At 40.5% G+C, this 21,243-nt stretch overlaps 1 protein-coding gene across 1 annotated transcript; it reads right to left on the bottom strand.

Annotated features, from left to right (window-relative positions):
* Window positions 1-5,991: 5,991 nt before the first annotated feature.
* Window positions 5,992-14,460, bottom strand: serinc2l (serine incorporator 2, like). The gene is made up of 10 exons (XM_033641631.2): window positions 14,329-14,460; window positions 13,294-13,455; window positions 12,953-13,140; window positions 12,770-12,849; window positions 12,488-12,625; window positions 12,128-12,297; window positions 11,519-11,609; window positions 10,524-10,674; window positions 10,225-10,434; window positions 5,992-7,747 (listed from the first exon to the last, which is right to left on the bottom strand). Exons 1-10 carry the CDS (start codon window positions 14,365-14,367, stop codon window positions 7,609-7,611), a joined length of 1,368 nt encoding a protein of 455 aa, XP_033497522.1. The 5' UTR covers window positions 14,368-14,460; the 3' UTR covers window positions 5,992-7,608.
* Between the last annotated feature and the right edge of the window lie 6,783 nt (window positions 14,461-21,243).

Raw genomic sequence — 21,243 nt, 5'->3', positions numbered from 1 at the left:
GATTGCTCTCTGACTCTGCAGCAACATTTCATCCCCACAGACACACACACACACACACACACACACACACACACACACACACACACACACACACACACACACCTTCCTGCTACACCGCAAGAATAAATAGCCCACCTTAAGTGATGCTGACATGGCATCACACACAAGAGAGATATAATGGAGGTCAGGATCTGAGGCCGCAAATCAATTAACTTCTCCTGGATGACTGTGTGAACTGTCGAAGGGTCACAGGCAGTGTTTTGCAATCCTTTGCACACAGCTCTGAGTGAATTTCCTGCTGATCTGACGACCCTGTCTGTCTGACCTCCTCATACCTGAGGGACCAAGAGTGGGGGGGTGGGGGGTTATGCGGGTCAGATACAGTAAAGGTCACAGAGAGAAGCAGCACTGGCAGCTGTGACTGCTGCATGAATCGGTAGCCTTAAGATCAAATGGCGCTCTAAAGGCCAGTGGACATTAGAGCTCACAGGTGGTGGCGACTGGCAGCACACCTCATCCTTTCACCTGGGTCACATCACTGTCATGGTGCACAGAGAGTCAATGGAGGAATAAAGCTACTTTAAATAATAAAAAGACAATAATTATATGATGTCCAGCTGAGGACAAACTGTTGTATGTGAGCATACAGTTAGTCTCATATTTTCATAGCTGCCTGTGCATCTGCATCCAGTCTTTGTTCCCGGTGTGGAGAACAGCTCCGCAGCAAAAAGGGAAAGGGAAGGAAGGGAAAGTGGGAGGGAGGGAGGGAAGGTGTGGAGAGGTGTAGAAAAATAGGAGAGGAGAGCAAAAGAAAGACAGTGGGAAGAAGTGAGAGACAGAGCAGGAGACGGTGGAAGGAGTGCAGGGACACGCTGTGGTGTGAGCGCTCCGTACTGCTACAATATGACTCTGACAGGCTTATGTAACCAGACTGGCCTGGCATTTGGCTCACAGCAGACGCCGGCTGCACTGACTGTTATATAACTGCATTAGCTGCTCCTCTGAGCCGGGGGAGAGCATGCGCACAGGAGAGCCCTACACACACACACAAACACACACACACGAACACACACAGACTTTCAGACTTTTAGACTTCCAGCTTAGTGACTGCATTGCACTGCGGCCAGAGTGAGAGAGTGGGAGAGATCGAACACAAAGAAAAGAAAAACACCTGAAAGTCCAGTGGAAGTTCAACACTTTATTAGAAACAAGCAGATCTGTTAGCAGAGGTGTGGACTCGAGTTAACTTCAACAAGTCCCTCCAGGATTTCGAAGGCTGTTTTTGGGATTGTTGCAGCCTGAAATGCCTGATTTCACGGTGCAATGCACGTCACAATGTTTATAGGCTTTTTTGGTATGAAATTGTGGGGTCAAGAAAATTGCAACAATAGTTGTGATGCTGTCACAATTTGGAGCAGATTATTATGAGCATTTAGTGTTTCAGAATCTATTCGTGATGGTGGGTATGGGATGGAAGGGACAGCTGATGGTCACCAATCAGCTGCTGCTGCTGTTTGATGCACTGAAGGACCGTCCCCAGTGAGCCACTCTCCTACTGCTCTCTCTACCAGGTTAGCACGAGCTAACACAGCACAACGCAATCGCATCCCTACTCGTTATATTTTGTCGCTAGGGCAGCAGTGGTTAACATGTGACACTGAAACCCCTCTTGGGTAACGTTAGCCATGTGATGCTAACAGTTAGCCCTGTCACTGTGTTTGTGTGTGTGCCTCTGTCCCAGGCACAGTGCTCCAGTCCTGCAGCAGTTTCATCATAAACAGAGAAGGAAGGACTGAGTGAATCAACACATTGCGTGCAGCTCAGTGAACTTAAATTCCACCTGTTGTAAAAGGTAAAATTTGTGGTAAAGTGACTAAAAAGTGATTAAATTGCAAGGTCGCACAGGCATAACGGAGATTGGCTGAATTTGTGTTAATTTCTGTGATCGCAACATCCCAGCATCCTGAAGGGACCAGTGACTTCACTTGGACTTGAGCCTTTTAACTCAAAAATAGGTGATTAGAAAATTAACGATGAACTGGAGAGACGCAAAACCACCAGCTATAACTCGGTGGATGCAGAGAGTCAGAATGGTTTATGATGGAGCGAATGACAACAGGGCTGCAACTGAAAATGGACACAAAGGTGGACTTGAGTTACACTATATCTGGGGTTGTTGTAATAGATTGCATGATAATGAAATATCACTCAAAATGCAACCCCTCTTTGTAATTCTTTGTTTATTTAATTTATTTAAAAAAATCATTATTATATACTTAAGTGCATTGTTTATCTCTTGTTGTTTTGCTCTGTTTTTTTATATATAAATATAATTTCCAAGAGGTCCTGTGTCAGGGAATGTTCTGTTATCTGAAAAAAATTAACACTAAATAAAAAGTTCAAGAAAAGATAACAGGTAATATCTTCCCCCAGGCCTTACGGTTTAAAGTATCTTATTTATATTGTGTGCCACAAATAAATTCCCCGTCAATTCTGGAATCAATTCGACACTTCATTCCCATCATCCACTCTGAACCATTCTGACAGCATCAAATCAAGTTGCAGGACAGAACCATGAAAAAATAATGTTATGTTACTGGGCGTCAGTTGGGAAAAAATGGATAATTATGTATGTGTACAAAAATGTAAAATGAATTGCCATGCATAACCTGATAAGGGGAGGGCAGAAACATACTAAATTCAATCTGTTGTGCTGTATAATATGAAAGTGCAATGTCAGCACTAATTTTTTTATGATTAATTTCAGTCATACTTTTTTTTGACAAACTTATTTTAACAAATGAATACAAATTTTCATGATTTATGTAAATGTAATACAGTATTACTCTGTTGTTGAAGTTTAGTACTTTGGACTTTACTTGTACTTGAGAGCAAAGACTTAAGACTTACTTGTGACTTGCAAAATAATGACTTGCTCCCACCTCTGCCTATTAGTGCTGAGTCTGACGGGCATCTCCACTTCCCCTCATCCAGCAACAAGTTTCCCATCCTGAAAAGCCTAATTGGGGTTTAATGTTGGGTAAATGTTTCCAGTGCACATGCACTGTGCCAGCAGGGCTCAAACTCAATTAGCTCCCCTGCATGCAGCACATAATTTAATGGGCCTGGATCCCACTCTTAAAACCCAATTACACCTCAGACAGGCATTTCCAGTCATTCTGTCAAAGAGGTGGTCAGGGATGCACAGTCCTCTCACAAAACAATGCTTATCAAATCAACATCAGTTGTTCTATTCAAGCTTCATTTACTGTAATAATAAACACTGGAGCACAGCTGAAACACTGCGATGATCTGTGTGTTTCACTGCAGAGGGAACGACCTTATTCTTGACAAGCGAATGCAAAATGTGGCTAAACGCTGACATTTCCAGACTAATGTGGGAAAAGGGGAAGCGGAGATTAAGGTCAGGGATAACACTGCGAGTGATAACCATTGTTTCCGTCAATCTGCAATTAAAAAATCCCAGGATGCCTAACCAAGCATGGCTGCAGAGCTACACTAAGTGGTTCATAATCAGCACATTACAGCCTGTGATCTCTTATTACAGCGACAAATTGCATCTGATGATAACAGAGGAAATGAAGGTGGGATTTATGACACCGCAGCCAATGGCCAAAGACAGAGAGTGTCTTAAATCTATCCTAGGATGAAAAAAAGTTCACATTTGTGCACCTGATGATAACAGGGGCGAATAAAAATGTGATTTATGACACTTAGCTAATTTGTTCTCAGATGCTGTTGGCTGAGAACAAATTAGCTAATGGAAGAGTGTAGTGTAATGAGTTCTTTAGCCTCATGAAACTCAGTCTGGTACTTTGTACACAATAAATGCTTCAATCACTGACGGACAAATGAAAGAAGAGTGAGAGTGTGTTAAGACCATCCAGGGCCATAAAACTGAAACAGCTCGGATCAAAAAAGCAGAGATTTTTGTGGAGATGCTGCCCGTCTGTTCCTGTTAGAGGAGTGACATCATCGCATTACTACATCTGTGCGTTTTACGATGGTGATCACACAAGACCTGACAGACCCTCGCTGTGCATCTGACCCATGAAGTGAAGCCATGTGTCAGGCCAGTGTGCAGCACAGTGCGACTATACAAAGAGACAAGATGGGACTTCCACTCTGCAAAGCATTCATGCAATGTACAGGGTGCCAGCTTTAAGACATGTCCAGGGCAGGTACAGTGAGACCGTCAGAGGGTTTACAAGAAAGGCTAGACAACTCTCAGACTTAAGTTTCTGCATGTTTTTGTACATTTTGCAACAGTGCTTCTTTTTAACAAATACAATTTTCTGCAGGCAAACAAACTCATTCTGGATCTGCTGTCCTAGCTGCAGCAGTTGTTGATGCTGGAGTGTTTTATTGGTTTGGATTGGTCATGGAGTCCTGGTTCCAGTCATTTAACATCTTATATTTAGTTCATATCAGTGTCCATATTGTGCTGTTCTCATTTGCCATTTACATGAGTATGTTATTTGCGTTTTATATCCCCTCACTTCTAATACAATCTGCATATTGTTTTTGGTTTTAATGTGCTGTTTCTTTGCTGTCTCAGTTGTTTTCATGCTTACAGCTGCTTCTATTCTCCCTGCAGTATCAGGGAAGTCTTATTTGTTTCCTCCACTCCATGCAAAGGAAGCGAGATTTCATTCCCACAAACTGTGACACAATCCATCAACTCAGGATTGTCATGGATAGGCTGAGCGAGGGGTGGCGTTGTGGGAGGGTGGAAGTCGACAGGAGGTAGTGTGTCCTGAACAGTCCCAGACAGTGCCAACTGGTTTGAGTGACTGTAGCGGCCAAAACCAACAGGCCCCGTCTGCCAGCCAGGCGAGAAGGAAATAACACAGCAGAGGCTGCGAGGCACTGGCACACACCGCTCTGTTTCTGTACCAGAAACAACAAGACACGTCAGACACATTTACCGCTTCAGTTTACAGTGAGGCAGAAAGGGGCACAAATCTGGTCGGGGCTGTAATTATTATTTATTGGATACACAAGTCTTTCAATTTAGCTTTGGTGTTCTGTCACAGGAAGCTAACTGGCAGAGCAAACACTGAGTGAAGGGTCAAAACACCAGTGGCTGATGTGTGTGTGAGAGTTTAAGCAGTAAACAGGGAGACACAGCAGGGGACACGGCAGAGTGAGGCCAGATAGTATACAGGCATAAAGTGCTAGGACTGGAGCAATGTGCCAAGTGTGTGGCACATTGCTAAAGTGCTAGGACTGGAGCAATGTGCCAAGTGTGTGGTTTGCTTGTTTTTAAGTGTCACCTATACATATGACTTCATCTATATTTCACCCAGAGTACAGAACATGCTGTGATGTATCTATAAGCCCCTCCCTTATCCCCCAATACTGGTACCTCATGACCCCAATCTATGGGGTGACGTACAGAAACGAAAAGTGCTACTGCGTTATCTGCACCCTGGTGACACATCAGAGATAGGGAGATGTGTACAATCAACAGCCACAAGGCTCCTAAATCACCCTATATATTAACATATTATTTACTGTGGGTGAGAACCAGAGGGGTGGGAGTGACACTGTAAGCAAAAATTAGTTATATATATCAAATGAAAGCTCTTGGTGAGCTCTTTCTAGTGATAAAGGGATAGCTGTGAATTCTAAAACTAATTTGGTTATTAATCAAAAAACAAAAAGACTTAAAACACTGAACTGTTTGGCGCCAAAAAGGGTGTCATTTCTAAAAATAAATGTCAAAATATTGTTAATCAAGTGTATTGTAATCCACGTTTATGATGTTTAGATATAAAAGATTAAATTTTATAAATGAAGCCAGGACAAAGGTGATTTTTTAAATTTTTGCTCTCCTGTAAAGTTGGTGAAATGTCACTTTTACACTCCATCTTTATAGCGTTCTAATGAAATTAATTTTACTAAATGTATCGTCTTTCATGGGACACAACCGTAAGGCTTCTCTTGAGGCTTCATCGAGACACAGAGTGATCTATAATTCCCCATCTTTATTAAAAACAGTCTTTATACATTACAATATTAATTCATGTCATAGGCCTATGCCTTCTTGGCATGCAATGACTGACTCACCACAATGTAAGGCAAGGCATAACAAGCATACGTCAGCATTAGTGTTTGACTCGGTTTGAAACGCAGGACTACAAAAAGGCACTTAATAGTGTTTTAAAATATTACGTTATGACCCAACATTGGCAATTCTGCCTAAATAATCTCCTAAGTTTGGTGTTAACAGTGAAATGTACAATACATTTGACATGTTTAATAAAGAAAAGTAATACAAAAAAAAAAAAAAAAAGAGATTGAATTTATCGAACACTTTGAAAAACTCCATTCACTACTCATGTACAGCCAGAGTAACAGGAAATTGGATTCATATGTGCGGGCACTGAAATGTTTCAGAACATAACATAGACAAATATTATTTTCAGGATTGTACCAAAAACATTTACAAGTACAAAACATACTGGTATTATTATAACTTATTCCATTCATATTGAAATTGAGGTAAATACCATATAATGCATAAAATTATCGTACCACCGTCACAACCATCAACATACTATGAAAGTCGATACCGTTTAACAGCAATTTATCACTTCGGAAATTTCCTTATTGTTTTGTACACTGCAACAATTAAATATCCCTTTTTTTCCTCAACTGAACAACATGCCCTGCAACATTTGGGAAATACCAGCATTTATGAGAGCACAGGCAGTGTGGAGTTCCCGCCATCACCTCCTGGACCGTACCGCTGCACATGATGCTGACTGCTATGGATCAATACATGTCTCCCTGCTGCAAGCACGCTGCTATACAGGTACAGATTGTTGCCCGTGGCTGTACAAGGCCAAACACAGTCTGACATGGAAAGGCGTAGCACCAGAGATAAATGGCCCTATGTTGGAGCGGACGAGGAAGAGCTGAGATTAGACTGGTGGTCTATTAGGACTCTCTGGCTCAAGGTGTGATGACGTAAATTTGCATATGGCCCAGCAGCAAAAGGGAAACCCTGTTATGATCTGTAGGGCGTGTCATATTAGTCTTATCTAACTCTCACACTCGACTCTCTCTGGGGCTCCCACGGAGGGTTCTCCTCGTCGCCCCCAGCGCTAAAAGCGTCCAGCTAATCAGGGATTCCAGACCTGGCCAATCAGAGGTCAGATCTCACAGGCCCTTAAAAGGGAATCTGTTACTGAAATGTTTGAGGTATTGAGAAAGTGCCTTGTTGTTGAGTCTTTGTGATAGCTCAGACTACGTCAGGCCGAAGGTAGGGAGTTGCCTATGAAGGTGAGACACTGGCAAAGAAAATAACTTCTTAACCACCATCAATCAGGCTAACTAAAAAAATATCCACTTACACTTTTTAATACCTGCAGTGACTAACACACTAATCATACTGAGAGAGTAGTAAAACAACACAAGCACATAACAGCAGAGGCAATTAATTAAAAAAGGAATAAAAAGAAATTAAGCATATTTCCTTTATGACATCCTTACCATTTCCTTCATAGCATCCTTCACTGTGCCTATTACACTCGGCAAGAAAACATAACAACCAAAATACAGCTGAGAGACGAGGCGTACTCAGCTGAAATCCCTGTCAGGGAAGATGAGAGGGGCGATGAGAGTCCAGAGGTAGAGGCCGAGGCCCAGCCAGCTGGAGCTCATCTTCACCCACACGGCTGGCATACGGCTCTGCATGGCCTGAGTGGTGGTGTCCGGTCTGAGGGGGGACAGAGAGGGAAAAGTTCAGTTTAATACAATACATTTTATTTAAAAGCGCCATTCTCAACACTCAAGGACACTTACAGAGCATTAAAAACACAATTAAAATCACAATAAAAATAAATAAAAACAACAGACAAGAGTGACACAAAGTAAAAATGGATGTGGGCAATTAAAGGGAATATGCAATTTGGAACAGATGGGTTTTGAGTTGTGATTTGAAATGGGGTAGAGAGTCCATGTTTCTGAGGTCCGGGGGGAGAGAGTTCCAGAGTTTGGGAGCAGAGCGACTGAAAGCTCTGCTCCCCATGGTGCTGAGCTGGGTGGGGGGCACAGAGAGGTGGAGGGAGGAGGACGACCTGAGGGAGCGAGAGGGGGTGGCGATGTGGAGGAGATCAGACAGGTAGGGGGGGGGGCGAGGTTGTGAATGGCCTTGAAAGTATACAGAAGGATTTTGTAATGGATTCTGAAATCCATTTAGTAAAACCAACAAACATTACAAACTGTTTTTCACATATATATTTTCTTTTACATATTGCCCATGAATGATTAGAAACAGCACCGTAGGGGATGATGGTTTTGATATTTTTTTCCCACTACTGAGCTGATTTTAGAAAATAACATTCATGCTGTAGTCAAGAAATGACTTGAGGTGAAGTATTGTGCCCTCTGGTGGCCACACTGGAGGCCTGAAACACCTGTGCCACAACCACTGCAATCAAACAGATGTGTTCATGCCTCAAACCTGACCATTTGTCACTGACATATCTGTAAGTCCTGCCCCTTGTGCTATTTGCTCCAATAACAGTTGAGCAAACTTCCCCCCTTCATGTTACACTTAGATATGCTTTGTGCTAGACTCGTCTATGTTAAAAAGAAAACCAAATTTTGAGGATTGTTAAAAGATGTGGGCTGGGGGACTGTCGAGATCTTCACAAACACATTACATTGTTTATAAGTCACACCTGAAGTTAGCTAATGTTAGCAAAACATTAGCTAACTAGGAAGCTAATGTATAGCTACATCAAAAGGAGTTAGCCTACTATCAGATCACCAACGTCATCTGATCTGCTTATCTGGTTAGACCATGGGGGCAGTAGGTTGAGCAACATATTCAAGACATCCCTCTCCCCAGTAATGCTCTCCCAGGACAGATGAGATATATAATCCCTCCAGTGTGTTCTGGGTCTGCCCCGGGGTCTCCCACCAGTTGGAGGTGCCTGGAACACCTCTCTAACGGGAGGCACCCAGGAGGCTTCCTGATTAGATACCCGAACCACCTCAACAGGCCCCTTTTGATGCGAAGGAGTAGCGGCTCTACTCCGAGCTCCCTGTGGACGTCTGAGCCACTCACCCTATCTCTAAGGCGAAGCCTAGCCACCCACCGGAGGAAACCGATTTCAGTCGCTTGTATTTGGGATCTCATTCTATTGGTCACTGCCCAAAGCTAATGACCATAGGTGAGGGTTGGGATGTAGATGGACCAGTAAATCAAGAGCTTTGCCTTCTGGCTCAGCTACCTCTTCACCACCACAGTCCAGCAAAGCACCCGCATCAGTGCAGACACCGCACCAAACTGCCTATCCATCTCAAGCTCCTTTTTACCCTCACTCATTCTGTATTAGATATAGTACTGTGCATTGTTATTGCTGCTACTATGTTCTTTAAGATGCCTTCTAAAAATAGATTGTCCTCCACGAAGAATCAAGCCCTCCTAGAGTAATTCATGCGATCACTCCATCTGGGAAAACATTACTCATGCCCACCCCCGATGCTGACATATTTGTAAGATGACATGAATCATCACTAGCCAAATCAAGGCTAACGTTCCTTTGTTTATGTTATCTCTGTGAGGCTTTGAGCCGCCTCAAAGTAACTCTTTGTGTTATTTATTTAAACACACACGATGTCTAGCATCCCATCATGAACACATCCTTCCATAGTCACTCCATAGTCTATCTTGAAACTATACTGCCTGACGCACAGAAACAGTGCCACCACTTTTTTTTGTCAAACTTGTCTGACCTAGCAACAGTAACTAAGTGGAGCAGGACTTTGGATCAATTTGTGGGTTTAAACTGCTGTCAGTTTGGTTAAAAATAAGTCTTATTTCCACTTGTATCTGTCTCACATACTCTATCTGTATCTGTCTCATATGTTTATTCAATATTTTCCCAGAAAAATTCTGTAATGAAACCTACACATGGCTGTTGTGAAGTTCAACCACATTCCAATCTTTTGATCACCAGTAAAAATTTCATTAACAGTGATTCAGTTCCATCAAGTGTCCCTGTAAGCCAGTAAGCTTGCATAGTACCAGGACCCCGGATCTAGCTGAATTAAACAAAATGCAGTTGTTTCTAACATAATCAGTGAAACCTGTTCTTTTTCTGCTATGACATGCAAAAACGTCTGCTGTACAAAGGCCTGTTATCTAACCTTCGGGCCCCTCATGTTAAGGTGACAGATACTTACTGGTACCAGTTGGTGAGAGTCATCATGATGTACAGCGAGGCCAGACAGAGGTGGAAGTGAAAAAAGGAGTAGCTGTAAGAGACTTTCTCCTCCTCGTTGTCCACGGCCCTGCGTATGCCATCCTCTCCCACCACACCCTCTCCACCTGACCCACTGCCCTCCTCTGTCTGCATCAGCTTGTTTACCTGGGTGTTACTGGACGAACGGATACTGGGGAAGAAACAGAAGGAGACAGTTTTAAAAAAAAAATGTAAATGATACAAAACTGAACTTAAAATATGTCATGGTTTTAACTCTACCTGGCATAGAGAGTGCAGAAGAGGAAGATGATCAAACCAACGATGCCCTGAGCGTCCCACCACTGCACCTGTCCGTGGCTGCCCTCACCAGGTGGTTCAGTGGCGCTGACGTTTGACACGAGACTCAACAGGCTAGGGTTACACTTTCGATCTAAGACATCAAAGCACACACACATTAGACATTTTATTACACTATAACAGGCTATGATACATATATCATTACACAGTGTGCCTGTTCACATACACCTTACTGTAAATGTCTTCATTCTTATGAAAATGAACTAAAGCTTTGACACTACAAATGCTGCACATCAGAAAGTGATAAGAGATGTGGAATAATAACAAAGTGGACATGTTTTCCAGTTTATAAATACATTACATTGATATAGATGTGAACACGGTTCCATCTACACTAGTGTTTTAAAGTGTTTGCTTAACCCACACCAAAACAATAGGAACAATTTTTGTGCTATTGTAGCTTCTTGTTACATATTAACAAATGTCTTTAATCGGTGTGTTTTGCAATATATAATAAGCAGCTGCTGCCTATGATGTCTAGCAAAGATAAATGTACATGCAGCATTACATCACTGACACGCAAAGAGATAGTTCTCTGTAATGACAAGGGTTTTTTTTTGCATCCTTAAGCAAAGATGAAGTTGTGTTTCAATGCTGTGTGTGAATGCATCTCAAATGCCTAAGTGCAGATAACACTAACCCTACTGTCACCACAAGCTTGCCCAATATTGCCAATCACTTGGAAAAGGCAGATCACATGACATGAGACAAGGAAGGTGTGCTAACTATTAGCAAAAAGCAGCTCTGTGTTCCTATAGCATGCCATGGAAAACTCACCAGTATGATCAAAATGCTGCAGCAGATAATCAGCAAATACGCATATTAGAAGAAATCAGTGAGTATAATCACAACTAAGCATGCAACCAAAAGCTACAGAGGAGAGCTGCAACTGTGGATGAAGACAACAGGAGACTCACTTGGATTGTTGGTCATTGCAGACCATGTGACATACATGGTGTAAAGGGAGATGAGTGAAGCCTGGAGCAAACCAGAGTGTGGCTGAGCTTCCTGTAATAAACAGGACAAACAGACTATAAATCAAATGGCTACAAATGTCACAACAGTTACACGTGAACTAATGTTAAGCTGCCTTGAAACAAATGTTAATGTGACTGTACTTGGATGTATTTCTATCAAACAAAGTCAACTGAATATAAAAACGTTTTCTCAAATTTCATCATCGACACTGTAACACCAAAACAAAAGGAAAATGTTCGTGCCATTGCATGGTCGCGGGATGTTACTGCATAAATATAAATACACAATAACACTACACTGATAATGATGTCACTTAGATTGATCACAAGCTGCACTGTACCCAACATTTAGGATAACCTTTGCCTTCCTTGTCCACACCACAAAGCAAGACTGACATTTGCCCATTTATCCACTGCAGAAAAACTTTTTGGACAAGTGCAAAAGAAAATCTTAGCTTAGTATGGAAGGAAGACTAAAATGGGGAAAAAAGCATTTTCTAATATATCTGCATTAGTACGGACATGGCCTTAGACTGTACCACACTGTACCTGTATCTTGGGCAGGATGGAGACAATTGAGATGATGATGCAGAAGATCAGGTTGAGGCTAATGAAGACCTTGTGCTCCGTGCAGTCGTCAGGCTGTGTGTAGTAAATGTAGAAAAGCACCACAGCAGTGATAGCCAGTGCATAGTGGAGGATGGTGAAAGACAGGAGACCTGGAGATTACATGGACGTACATTTACATGAATGGCTTCAAACCACAAATTTGATAATGTGTTACTGACTTGGACAATATCGCAGATCTGTCTAATCTATTCAAAATATTACATCAAGTATATAATTAATCATTTAGTTAATATGTAGCATGACATGGCAAGAAACATCTCTTCCAAGTGAATGCTGTACCTGCAAACCAGCATTTGTTGTCACCATTTTCAGCATTTTCTACCCACACCTTGTTCCAGGAGTGGGCAAAGTCGATGAGAAGAATGAGTTGGATTAGAATGAAGATGAAGGACCCCACTACTCCGAAGTAAAACCACACTGTGAAATGAAAAGGAAACACAGCTGATAGTTTCCTTAAACTGTTAATCAGAGATAGATCTTTATCCTTTGCCTGACTCACTGATAAAACACAAAAGATGCAGTATTTGGAGTTTACATTAATTCAAGAGAGCATGTTAGTACCAGTATGAAATGTTCCATCAGGGATGAAAAAAGCGCCCACTGTAATCCCAATCAGGATCAGAAATTTAAAGAACCAGAACCTGGAAAATAAACAAACCCACCATCAGCATAGCACAGACAAAAGTAGCACATCTCAGCATCCCTCAATACATGTTTTCCATACAAGCCCAATGAAGCACTCACCCATTTTGAAGAGCTGCACGTGGGTCTTTGCTGCTACGGACACGAATCATGATGGCGCAGAACAGAAAGAAGAAGCAGGTCATGGCGAAGCACATGCGGTACACAGACTTGTAGCCCACGATGACATCACAGTTAACCTTGTTTTCAAAACCAGGTATGGAACTTCCTCCTTGGCAAAATCCTGGGATCTACAAAACAGCAGAAGGGTCAGAAGACAAACGTGTAATTAAGCTTATCAAGAATGTTTTAACTGGAGAGATAATTGTGTAAAAATACTTGACAATATCTCATCTACAGTAACACCATCTTACACATTTGCATTTGCATTATACAGATCTTACTTTCCGAAGCTGTGTCTCCATTCCCGGAAGGATCATGATGACAGACACCATGGTCCCCAGCAGCAAAAAGAAGGAGAAAACCAGCCGTGTGATGGTGGAGTTGTTGGTGGAGGGACAGCAGCCACACAGGAGGCATGGTGCTGAGCCACACAGACAGGAGGCCTGTGAATGATGGAGAGGAAAGCAAAGGAAGTGGGTGTAAAAAGAGACAAAGAGTTAAAGATTTGGGCAGCACAACACGCTTCTACATATTAGACAGCAGTCAAATGAATGTAGGCAACTGCTTTGGCAGAGTGCCAATCATAAATAGTTTATTTCATTAGAGATACTGGGCTGTTAATAATTTATCGTGGCAGTGAATTTCCAATACAGGATCCAAGCGGATAAGCTTCCCCCACCCACATATCTCACTCTAATACTTATGATATTCAAATTATAAAGTACACAACGCTGTAGTTTGTCAAGAAGGATTAGCTAGGGTGTGCCCTTTGGCTTGTGTGATATCCACGGTGTGTCCACACACTGAAAAGCAAACTATTGACAGTGTTGACTAGCCTATTTAAACTATCGTTCAGGCTGTATTGGCTAGCAGTTTTCCTAGAAGAGAGATAACGTTAGCAATAGCATTTAAGATAGCGTCAGTTACATTTATATTACTTACTACTAGTTACTATCTAACGGTAACCTGTGTAAGTTAGCTGTTTCTAACGTTAGTGCAATGGCCTGTTGTGACACTTCCTCCATCATTATTTGCCTAGCTGATTCACTATCCTGATAACGACACTTCCTTTAAATTTAGATAGCGTTTTAGCGACATTTCCAGTAACCTTACAGCTAATATTTGACGTAAAGTCACTTATTAGCGTAGCTAAACGTCAGTTACAGTAGACGTTGACTGTCACTTAGCTAAACGTAACTCCTTAGCCAGGCTTAGTTTAGCTCACCTAACGTTAGCTTAACGTCAGTACGACGAGAGTAAAATAAACCCTTCATTTTTTACCTAAAATAATATTCGTATTAAAATTAAATACTTACACAACTTGCTAAAGAGCACAATGCCAGACAAGCCCCCATTTTGACATTTAAATCCCGAAATTAATCCTGTCTCCTTTCGCTTCCCTTCCTGTAGAAAACAAACAGTCGGAAGTTACTCAACTACTTTTCAAAATAAAAGTCCCATGACGTAAAATGACAGGCTTTTCAACTTTAAGAGCCTCAAATGTAAAATGCTGGGCCCACCAAGAGATGTAAGAAGGATGAAAAGTAAAGTCATGCTGCATTTTTAAGAATTACAACATATCTTTGTGTGATTAATGGGTTAAACTGTTGTATATATACTGCGGTAGTGTTGATTTCCATTCATCCAAAGTAGTCAGTGGTTGTGTCTGCAGACCAAAGTGGATAACAGGGCAGGGAAATGTGGAGTCTTTGAAACAACCATCTGTCATCTCACTCAGCATCATCTCAGGAGTGTCTGTTTAAAAGTACATGGATAGCAAGAAGAGCCTGTCAGGTGCGGACAGAAGCCTCTTCAAAGCCCCTGCTGCTGGTGGTGCACCAGCACAGCAGGGAGCCCACAGTGATTGGGTTATTAATAGACCCTTTGATATCTAACCTAAAACAAGACATGTGTCACTGCCAGACACCCAATTCAGCCTCCAGCATGTAGAACTATTGAGAACTGTCAGGCTAAGTGAAATCAGCTTGGACGTTTCCCAATGAACTAAATACTGAAGGGAAAATAATGCATATTTTATTGAATTTATAGTTGAAAATAAGCCAACAGGGCATATAGTCATTAACTGGACTTATGTAGCCTCGAACACATCTCAATTCTTGCATTGAGGATAAGTAGACCATGGCTTTGTCTATGAAATCCACCCTAAACTGGTCTCTTTATTCCTGTCTTCCCAGCTCAAGAAGTAGGCCTATACCTCTAATTTATCCTATCCTTAAACATTAAATCAGTGATACTGCAGAGACTTGTGTTTTATAATAGACTAACATTAGAGTAACCTATAGGCTTTCTTGATTCTATATATATATTCTATCCTTTAAAAGAGAGCAATCAGGACAGTACACAATGTGGGGTACAGGGACCACATGAACACACTGTTTTTAAAGTCACATGCATTAAAATTTTTAGATCTGGTCAAACTTAAAACTGCAATAATCATGTTTAAAGGGAGAAATAATTCACTTCTGCGCAACATTCAAAAATGTATTGTGACAGGGAGGGGCGTTATAATTTAGGAGGAGAATTACATTTTATAAAACAATGTGTTCTTACAAATGAGAAGAGTCTGTGTATTTCAGTGGGTGGACTTGCAGAATGGGCTGCGCGATGAGTTGAAACAAAGCACAAATAGAAATCAGTTTTTAAAACTATACAGAAAAGATATTTTTGGCAGATATATAGATGAGGAAAGGTTGTGTTAGGGGAGTACATATTCATTTTGTAACACTGGGTGGTAAATAGACTGGGGATAGGTTTATATTAGTTGTAAATAAATTTGGGATTTTTTTTTTAAATAATTAAAAGTCAAAAGTTAATGAATAAATGGAGGGGGTAGGGACATATAAGTATTACTTTGACCTACTCCTGTTTGGACACTGTTATATTTGTCTGGTTTGTTTTTTACTTTACTTTTACTTTTTTTTTGGTTTGAAATTAAGTCATTCATTCATTCATTCTATAATCCCATAATCCACATTAGTGACTATGATGTAATGGATTATAGGTAAAAACTAATCATATAAAGACACCTATTTGCCAAACTGAATTTACAATCTGCTAAAATATTGCCATACCATAAACAAGCACGTAAATAAAGACACTTTTAGAATCACATTTTCACTGAAATACCTAACTGTAACATGACATTAACCTTTAAATACTTTTTAATGACTACAAAATATGTGTCTTGAGACGTGGTAGTTTTATGTGCATTTAAATTTTTTGTCAGGTTGATTCCTCTATCCAACACTAGGTGGCAGCATTTAACCACCATTTTGCATTACTGCTATTTAATGTAGTGAGCTCCTATAAACTGTATTTCACATTTCAACCTATTTCTAAACACTAAATTATGATTTTACAACAAAATTAAAAGACAGTCCTCACTGTGGGCCTGATACACATGCCTACACACAAGTTTAGAGCATTCACACAAACAGTATAGGTTATATCACTACATATTCCTGCACAGGAGAAGGAAGAGTTTTTTTTGCTGCAAGCAGTATCCAACTTCCTGAGGTGGATGGAGAGTAGATACAAGGAACATTTTGGCACAAATTGAATCAGAATCAGAAACAGAAATACTTACTTGAAGATGCAAGGAAATTATGATTGCTCTGATGTAAAGAATAGAGAAGTAAGAAAAAAGAATAAGAGTATGAAATAAAGTGTGTAAATGTGAAGCAATGAAATAAATGTCGTAGAAATGAAATGTGTGTTAAAATAAAAACAAAATGTGCATTATGCTACTGTGTTTAACACTAGTACTTAAGACATGAAAATTAAAATATGAATATAAAATACATATTGGTGCTGTGCAGAGGCTGTAAGTGTGAAAATTTAACTACAATATGTACAGAATTAAACAACAATATAATCAGAGTAAACATAAGGAGTATGTACAGTTATGTGCATTGTATGTTGAATCAATATGTTCAAGAGGTGAAAAACATTGCACAGATTGCACATATTGTCTCTGTGCTTTAGCTTGTCCCAACACGCCACCTTGTACCACACCACCAACAGCAGTCAAATTGAATCTGTCTGAACATTAGAGGGCTGTTTATGCCTTTTTCTCACCACTGGATGGTATCAACAGAAGCCTCTGGTGGCTGCATAGACGGTGGTTATATTAAAGTAAGATCCTTTATAATGTCAGCCTATCTGTGCCATTCTTAACTATCTATTGGTTTAGGATGTTTGCAGGACTGACAGTAATAAATGAAGAATGCCTGTCAATGAATATATCCAATGCATTCTGTTGAAATCTATACCAAGATTAACACTTGTTCTAGGGAAGGTGTGTGAATTCAGGTCCTCGCAAGCTGGTGATAAGTATCTGCACTCAGAGACAGGCAATAAACCATGAAGGAAGAGAGACATGAGTATCAGTCGATGATGGCTGCAGCTTTTGATATTGAGTAGAACTCTGGGATTAAGTTTGAATATGAGGCGCGGTATATATTGCTGATTACAGTCAAACCCTGAGACCCCTTGAGGATCACAAGAAAATGAGTTTCCAGAGACAGGGGGAAGATTTCAGGACAAGTGGTAATACATATTTGTGGGATTTAAAGTTTAAGAGCAGCATAATAACCAGCGTTCCTTAAAGTTGGCTGCAACCAGCTTGATAATAACTTTCTTGATTTGTTATTCAACATGCAGTTGAAATGCTCCATGGACAGCATGTCCTGTTTCCTGTAAGAAATAAGTAATATACTGAATAAAGAATATTTTGTATAGCAGTTTTTAGACTAATTAACCTTTAAGCAGATGTTTTCTCTCATTAAACATACAGTTATAAGCTGCCTTCAGGGACCTAATTTCCCCTCAGCAATCAAAGTCTTCTTTATGTTTTCTTCCATGCATGTGCTGGGGAACTTTTTAAACCGAAAGTAACACCCTGTGCAACAAACCTCTGTCATTCACTGGCAGTTTAAGCCACTCACCCCTGTGAGTCTCCTATAATCACCTCATTGTTCTGGCACCGGCAGGCTCACTTGGCTGGCAGCAGTTGGCAGCTAATGTCTGCCTCTCTGTTTTATTGTATGTAGGACGCAGCTGCCAGGATTAAAACTTCACTCTCATCCATCACTGCTCTTTCACCACTCACTCCAAGGACATTGTTGTAGTGTTCGTTTTAAGTAAGAGCTGCTACAAAAGAAAAATGTGAGAAGGAGAAAAGACTCTTTACTGTTGGATAAAGGTCAAATACAAATACATCCAACAATAAATCTTGAAAAACATGTTACACCTAGCCTGGATTAACTGATTTAAGTATGAATCTACTGTATTGTACTTTAAATTACAATATTAAGGATGCAAAAATCATTTGCTGGCACACTCAGGGTCTGAAAACAGTGTCAGAATCAGCTTTACTAACCAAGTATATGTTCACATAAAACTTGACTCTGAGCAAAGTGAAACATTTGACTGTATGTACAGATATAAATGTGTATTAGAAATATCTACATCAATAAAGAACAACAATGCAATGACATTTGTAAAAAAGAGGGACAGTAATGCAATGGTGCAGAGTGCAAAGGGTGCTGGAATAAATACGTAACAGGTTGCTTTATACAGCCTATAACATGTGGTAGGCTGATATGACAGCAATATAAACAGTATACACAGTGTGGTCAGATCTGTAACTGAAAGCGATGATAAATACATGTTGAAAAGAGTGTGTATTTAAGCTATAAAATATATCATTTATAGGTACAGTGGATATTAGGTATTGCATGGTTATTGCACAAGGATCCAGGGTGCGAAGGGTCTGCTGTGATGTTACCAGCCTGTTTCCTAACTCTGGGAGTCTATTCATCTTGAATTGAGGGTAGGCTGGCACCAGTGATTTCTTATTCAGTCCTGATTGTTCAGTGTAGCCTGTTGCTGTCCTGTTTGGTGGCAGATACAAACCAGAGCATGATGGATGTGCAGAGAACTGATTGTATTATTGCAGTGTAGAACTGGATCAGCAGCTCTTGAAGTAGATTGATACTCCTGAGCTGGCACAGACTGTCTGCTGGGCCTTTTTTCTGGTGGTGTCTGATGTCCATTTTAGGTCCTGGGATATGGTGGACCAGAAACTTGAAGGATTCCACATCAGACATAGAACTGTTCAGTGAATGGGCTTATCAAACCTGCAGCCCACTTGATGGGTCTCTACAGTGTGCAGGACACATGTGGTTGTTTGCAGCCTTATTATACAGGATTCTGTCCATGCCTTTATAGCCTCCTCCACGGGCTGTCGAAGCTGCCTGAATTTTGATGCAAACTGGACTTTGTTCCTGTTGTATGTGGAGAAGGTTTTACTCCATCTCCCCACAGTCTTGATCACAGGCTTAGCAGATTTAAGTCTCTGGAAAAGACTGGAAACAGAGTCTGCACACTGGACTATGCTTTCATAAATATTGAATTCAATTACCACAGAGGTGATGTTTTGATACATGTGAAGCGTGAAGCTTGAAACATCACCTAGGTGGTAATTATCAAATATTTATAGGAATTTAGTCTAGTGTGTAGACTCTGTTTTTGTAGTTTGCATGATCTCTCGTTCAGTACCAAGTGCTCATCGTCCTGATGTGCATGCTTTTGTAAACTTTTTGTAAGCTTTTAGTTTCTGTCTGTAAGTCTGGAGAAGATAAAGCAGACCAGGGAGTCCCAGAGCTGCACAGTGTCTGATACACGCCCTTTAATGTGGTGTAGCAATGGTCCTGTTTGTTATCATTCCTGGTGGGACACTTTATGCTGTCTGAATTTTGGAGGTTCATGGCTGCGGTTAGCTGAAAAGAGCAGGTTGCAGATAGGTATATTTCATAAATGATTCCATTGCCAGTTTAATGACACGTGAACTTTAATATACTTTTGGGCCATGATGAAAGTCTGCATTTTTTTTCCCGCTCGCATGGAGTGGAAAAATAGATGTCGGCTTTGGAGTAAACATTCAAATGGACCATAACCTGTTATTCCATAATGAACTACAATATTCGATTTCATGGTATTGCATCCCTGAGACAGAGCAACTGAGTGAGTAATGACAAAGGAGAGAGGAACACAGTGATACAAGGTGCTTTACAGAAACATCATTCATCACCAGGCTCTCTGTAACAGCTCAGAAATACATACATAACATTATCACCTTGATATTTGATGGCTAGCGGGGAATTAGGCCCCTCTGTGGTCCACTGACCCCACGCATAATGTCACCTTGTAGCATATTGTTGTTAATGGTGTGGTGTGGCCATTGTAAAGCCATGTCCACTAATGTAATGTAAAGCAAGACTGCCTACAGTCTTACATATTTATTTTTGTAAATCATGTTCATTATATACTATTTTTCACTTTTTATTGCCTATTAATACTGACTAAATTCTGTATATTGGGCTTTAATATGAAGTCCAGTTTGCTGATTTAAACCAGTGGTGTCAAACACACGGCCAGAGGGCCAGAACCAGCCTGCCAAATAGTCCAGTCTGGCCCAGTGGATGAATCGTACTCCATTGCTGCACTTGTGGAAGAGGTACCATGGTCTCAGGAGCAAGATATGAATATGTAAATTGCTGCTCCAGAGGCTTCACACCCTGAAGAATACAGTTCTCTGATAAAACAATGATATTTAATTTATTTACAGGATATTTAAAATGTACAAAACACTTTCAATCAGCATTAGCACAGACGAATCAGTATCAGACTTCTGACTTAAAACAATATTGGTGGAACTCTATTACTAAGGAACTGCCCAAAACCTTTGATTTGCAAGTGATTTCTAAGGCAGGGGATAATTTAAATTGCTTAATTTTGTTATTCTAAGTGCACAATTTTTTTATTCACAAACAAACTCTCTAAGTTGCCTCCTGATTTTTTATCTTTTCTTTGAGAATTTAAGTCATTCAGTTTGTTAAAAAACAAAAAGCATACCAAGCTGGAAAATTATGCATTTTCCCCCTAACGTCTCTGGCTGAATACACTTTTTTCTAAGTATGCTTTTACCCCCGTTTATCTTCATTTTGTTTCATTTTTTCTTTTTCTTTTTTATTGTTGCGGCTGTTGTTTGTCCTTTCTGGTTTTGTTTGTTTATTATTATGCAATTGTCTTGAAATAGCCTACTGTATTTTATATCTATGTGTACTTGTACTTGTACTTGTATCTTCTATTAAGACCTTATTTCTTATTTTAAAAAGCACAGGTAGTCACATGTGTGTCCCCTCCAA

Source organism: Epinephelus lanceolatus, chromosome 10 (assembly GCF_041903045.1).
Source record: "Epinephelus lanceolatus isolate andai-2023 chromosome 10, ASM4190304v1, whole genome shotgun sequence".
Classification (NCBI taxonomy): Eukaryota; Metazoa; Chordata; class Actinopteri; order Perciformes; family Serranidae; genus Epinephelus; species Epinephelus lanceolatus.
Note: the sequence above shows the minus strand (reverse complement) of the source record. Positions and strands in the feature narration are given on the sequence as shown.

What these genes read in the sequence shown, in the direction of transcription:
- serinc2l (XM_033641631.2), bottom strand. Translation starts at nt 14,367, where the DNA reads ATGGGGGCTTGTCTGGCATTGTGCTCTTTAGCAAGTTGT. An exon ending in CGTGCAGCTCTTCAAAATGG is followed by an intron (nt 12,850 to 12,952) that starts GTGAGTGCTTCA and finishes TTTATTTTCCAG; the next exon opens with GTTCTGGTTCTTTAAATTTC. An exon ending in TTCTGCACTCTCTATGCCAG is followed by an intron (nt 10,435 to 10,523) that starts GTAGAGTTAAAA and finishes TTTCTTCCCCAG; the next exon opens with TATCCGTTCGTCCAGTAACA.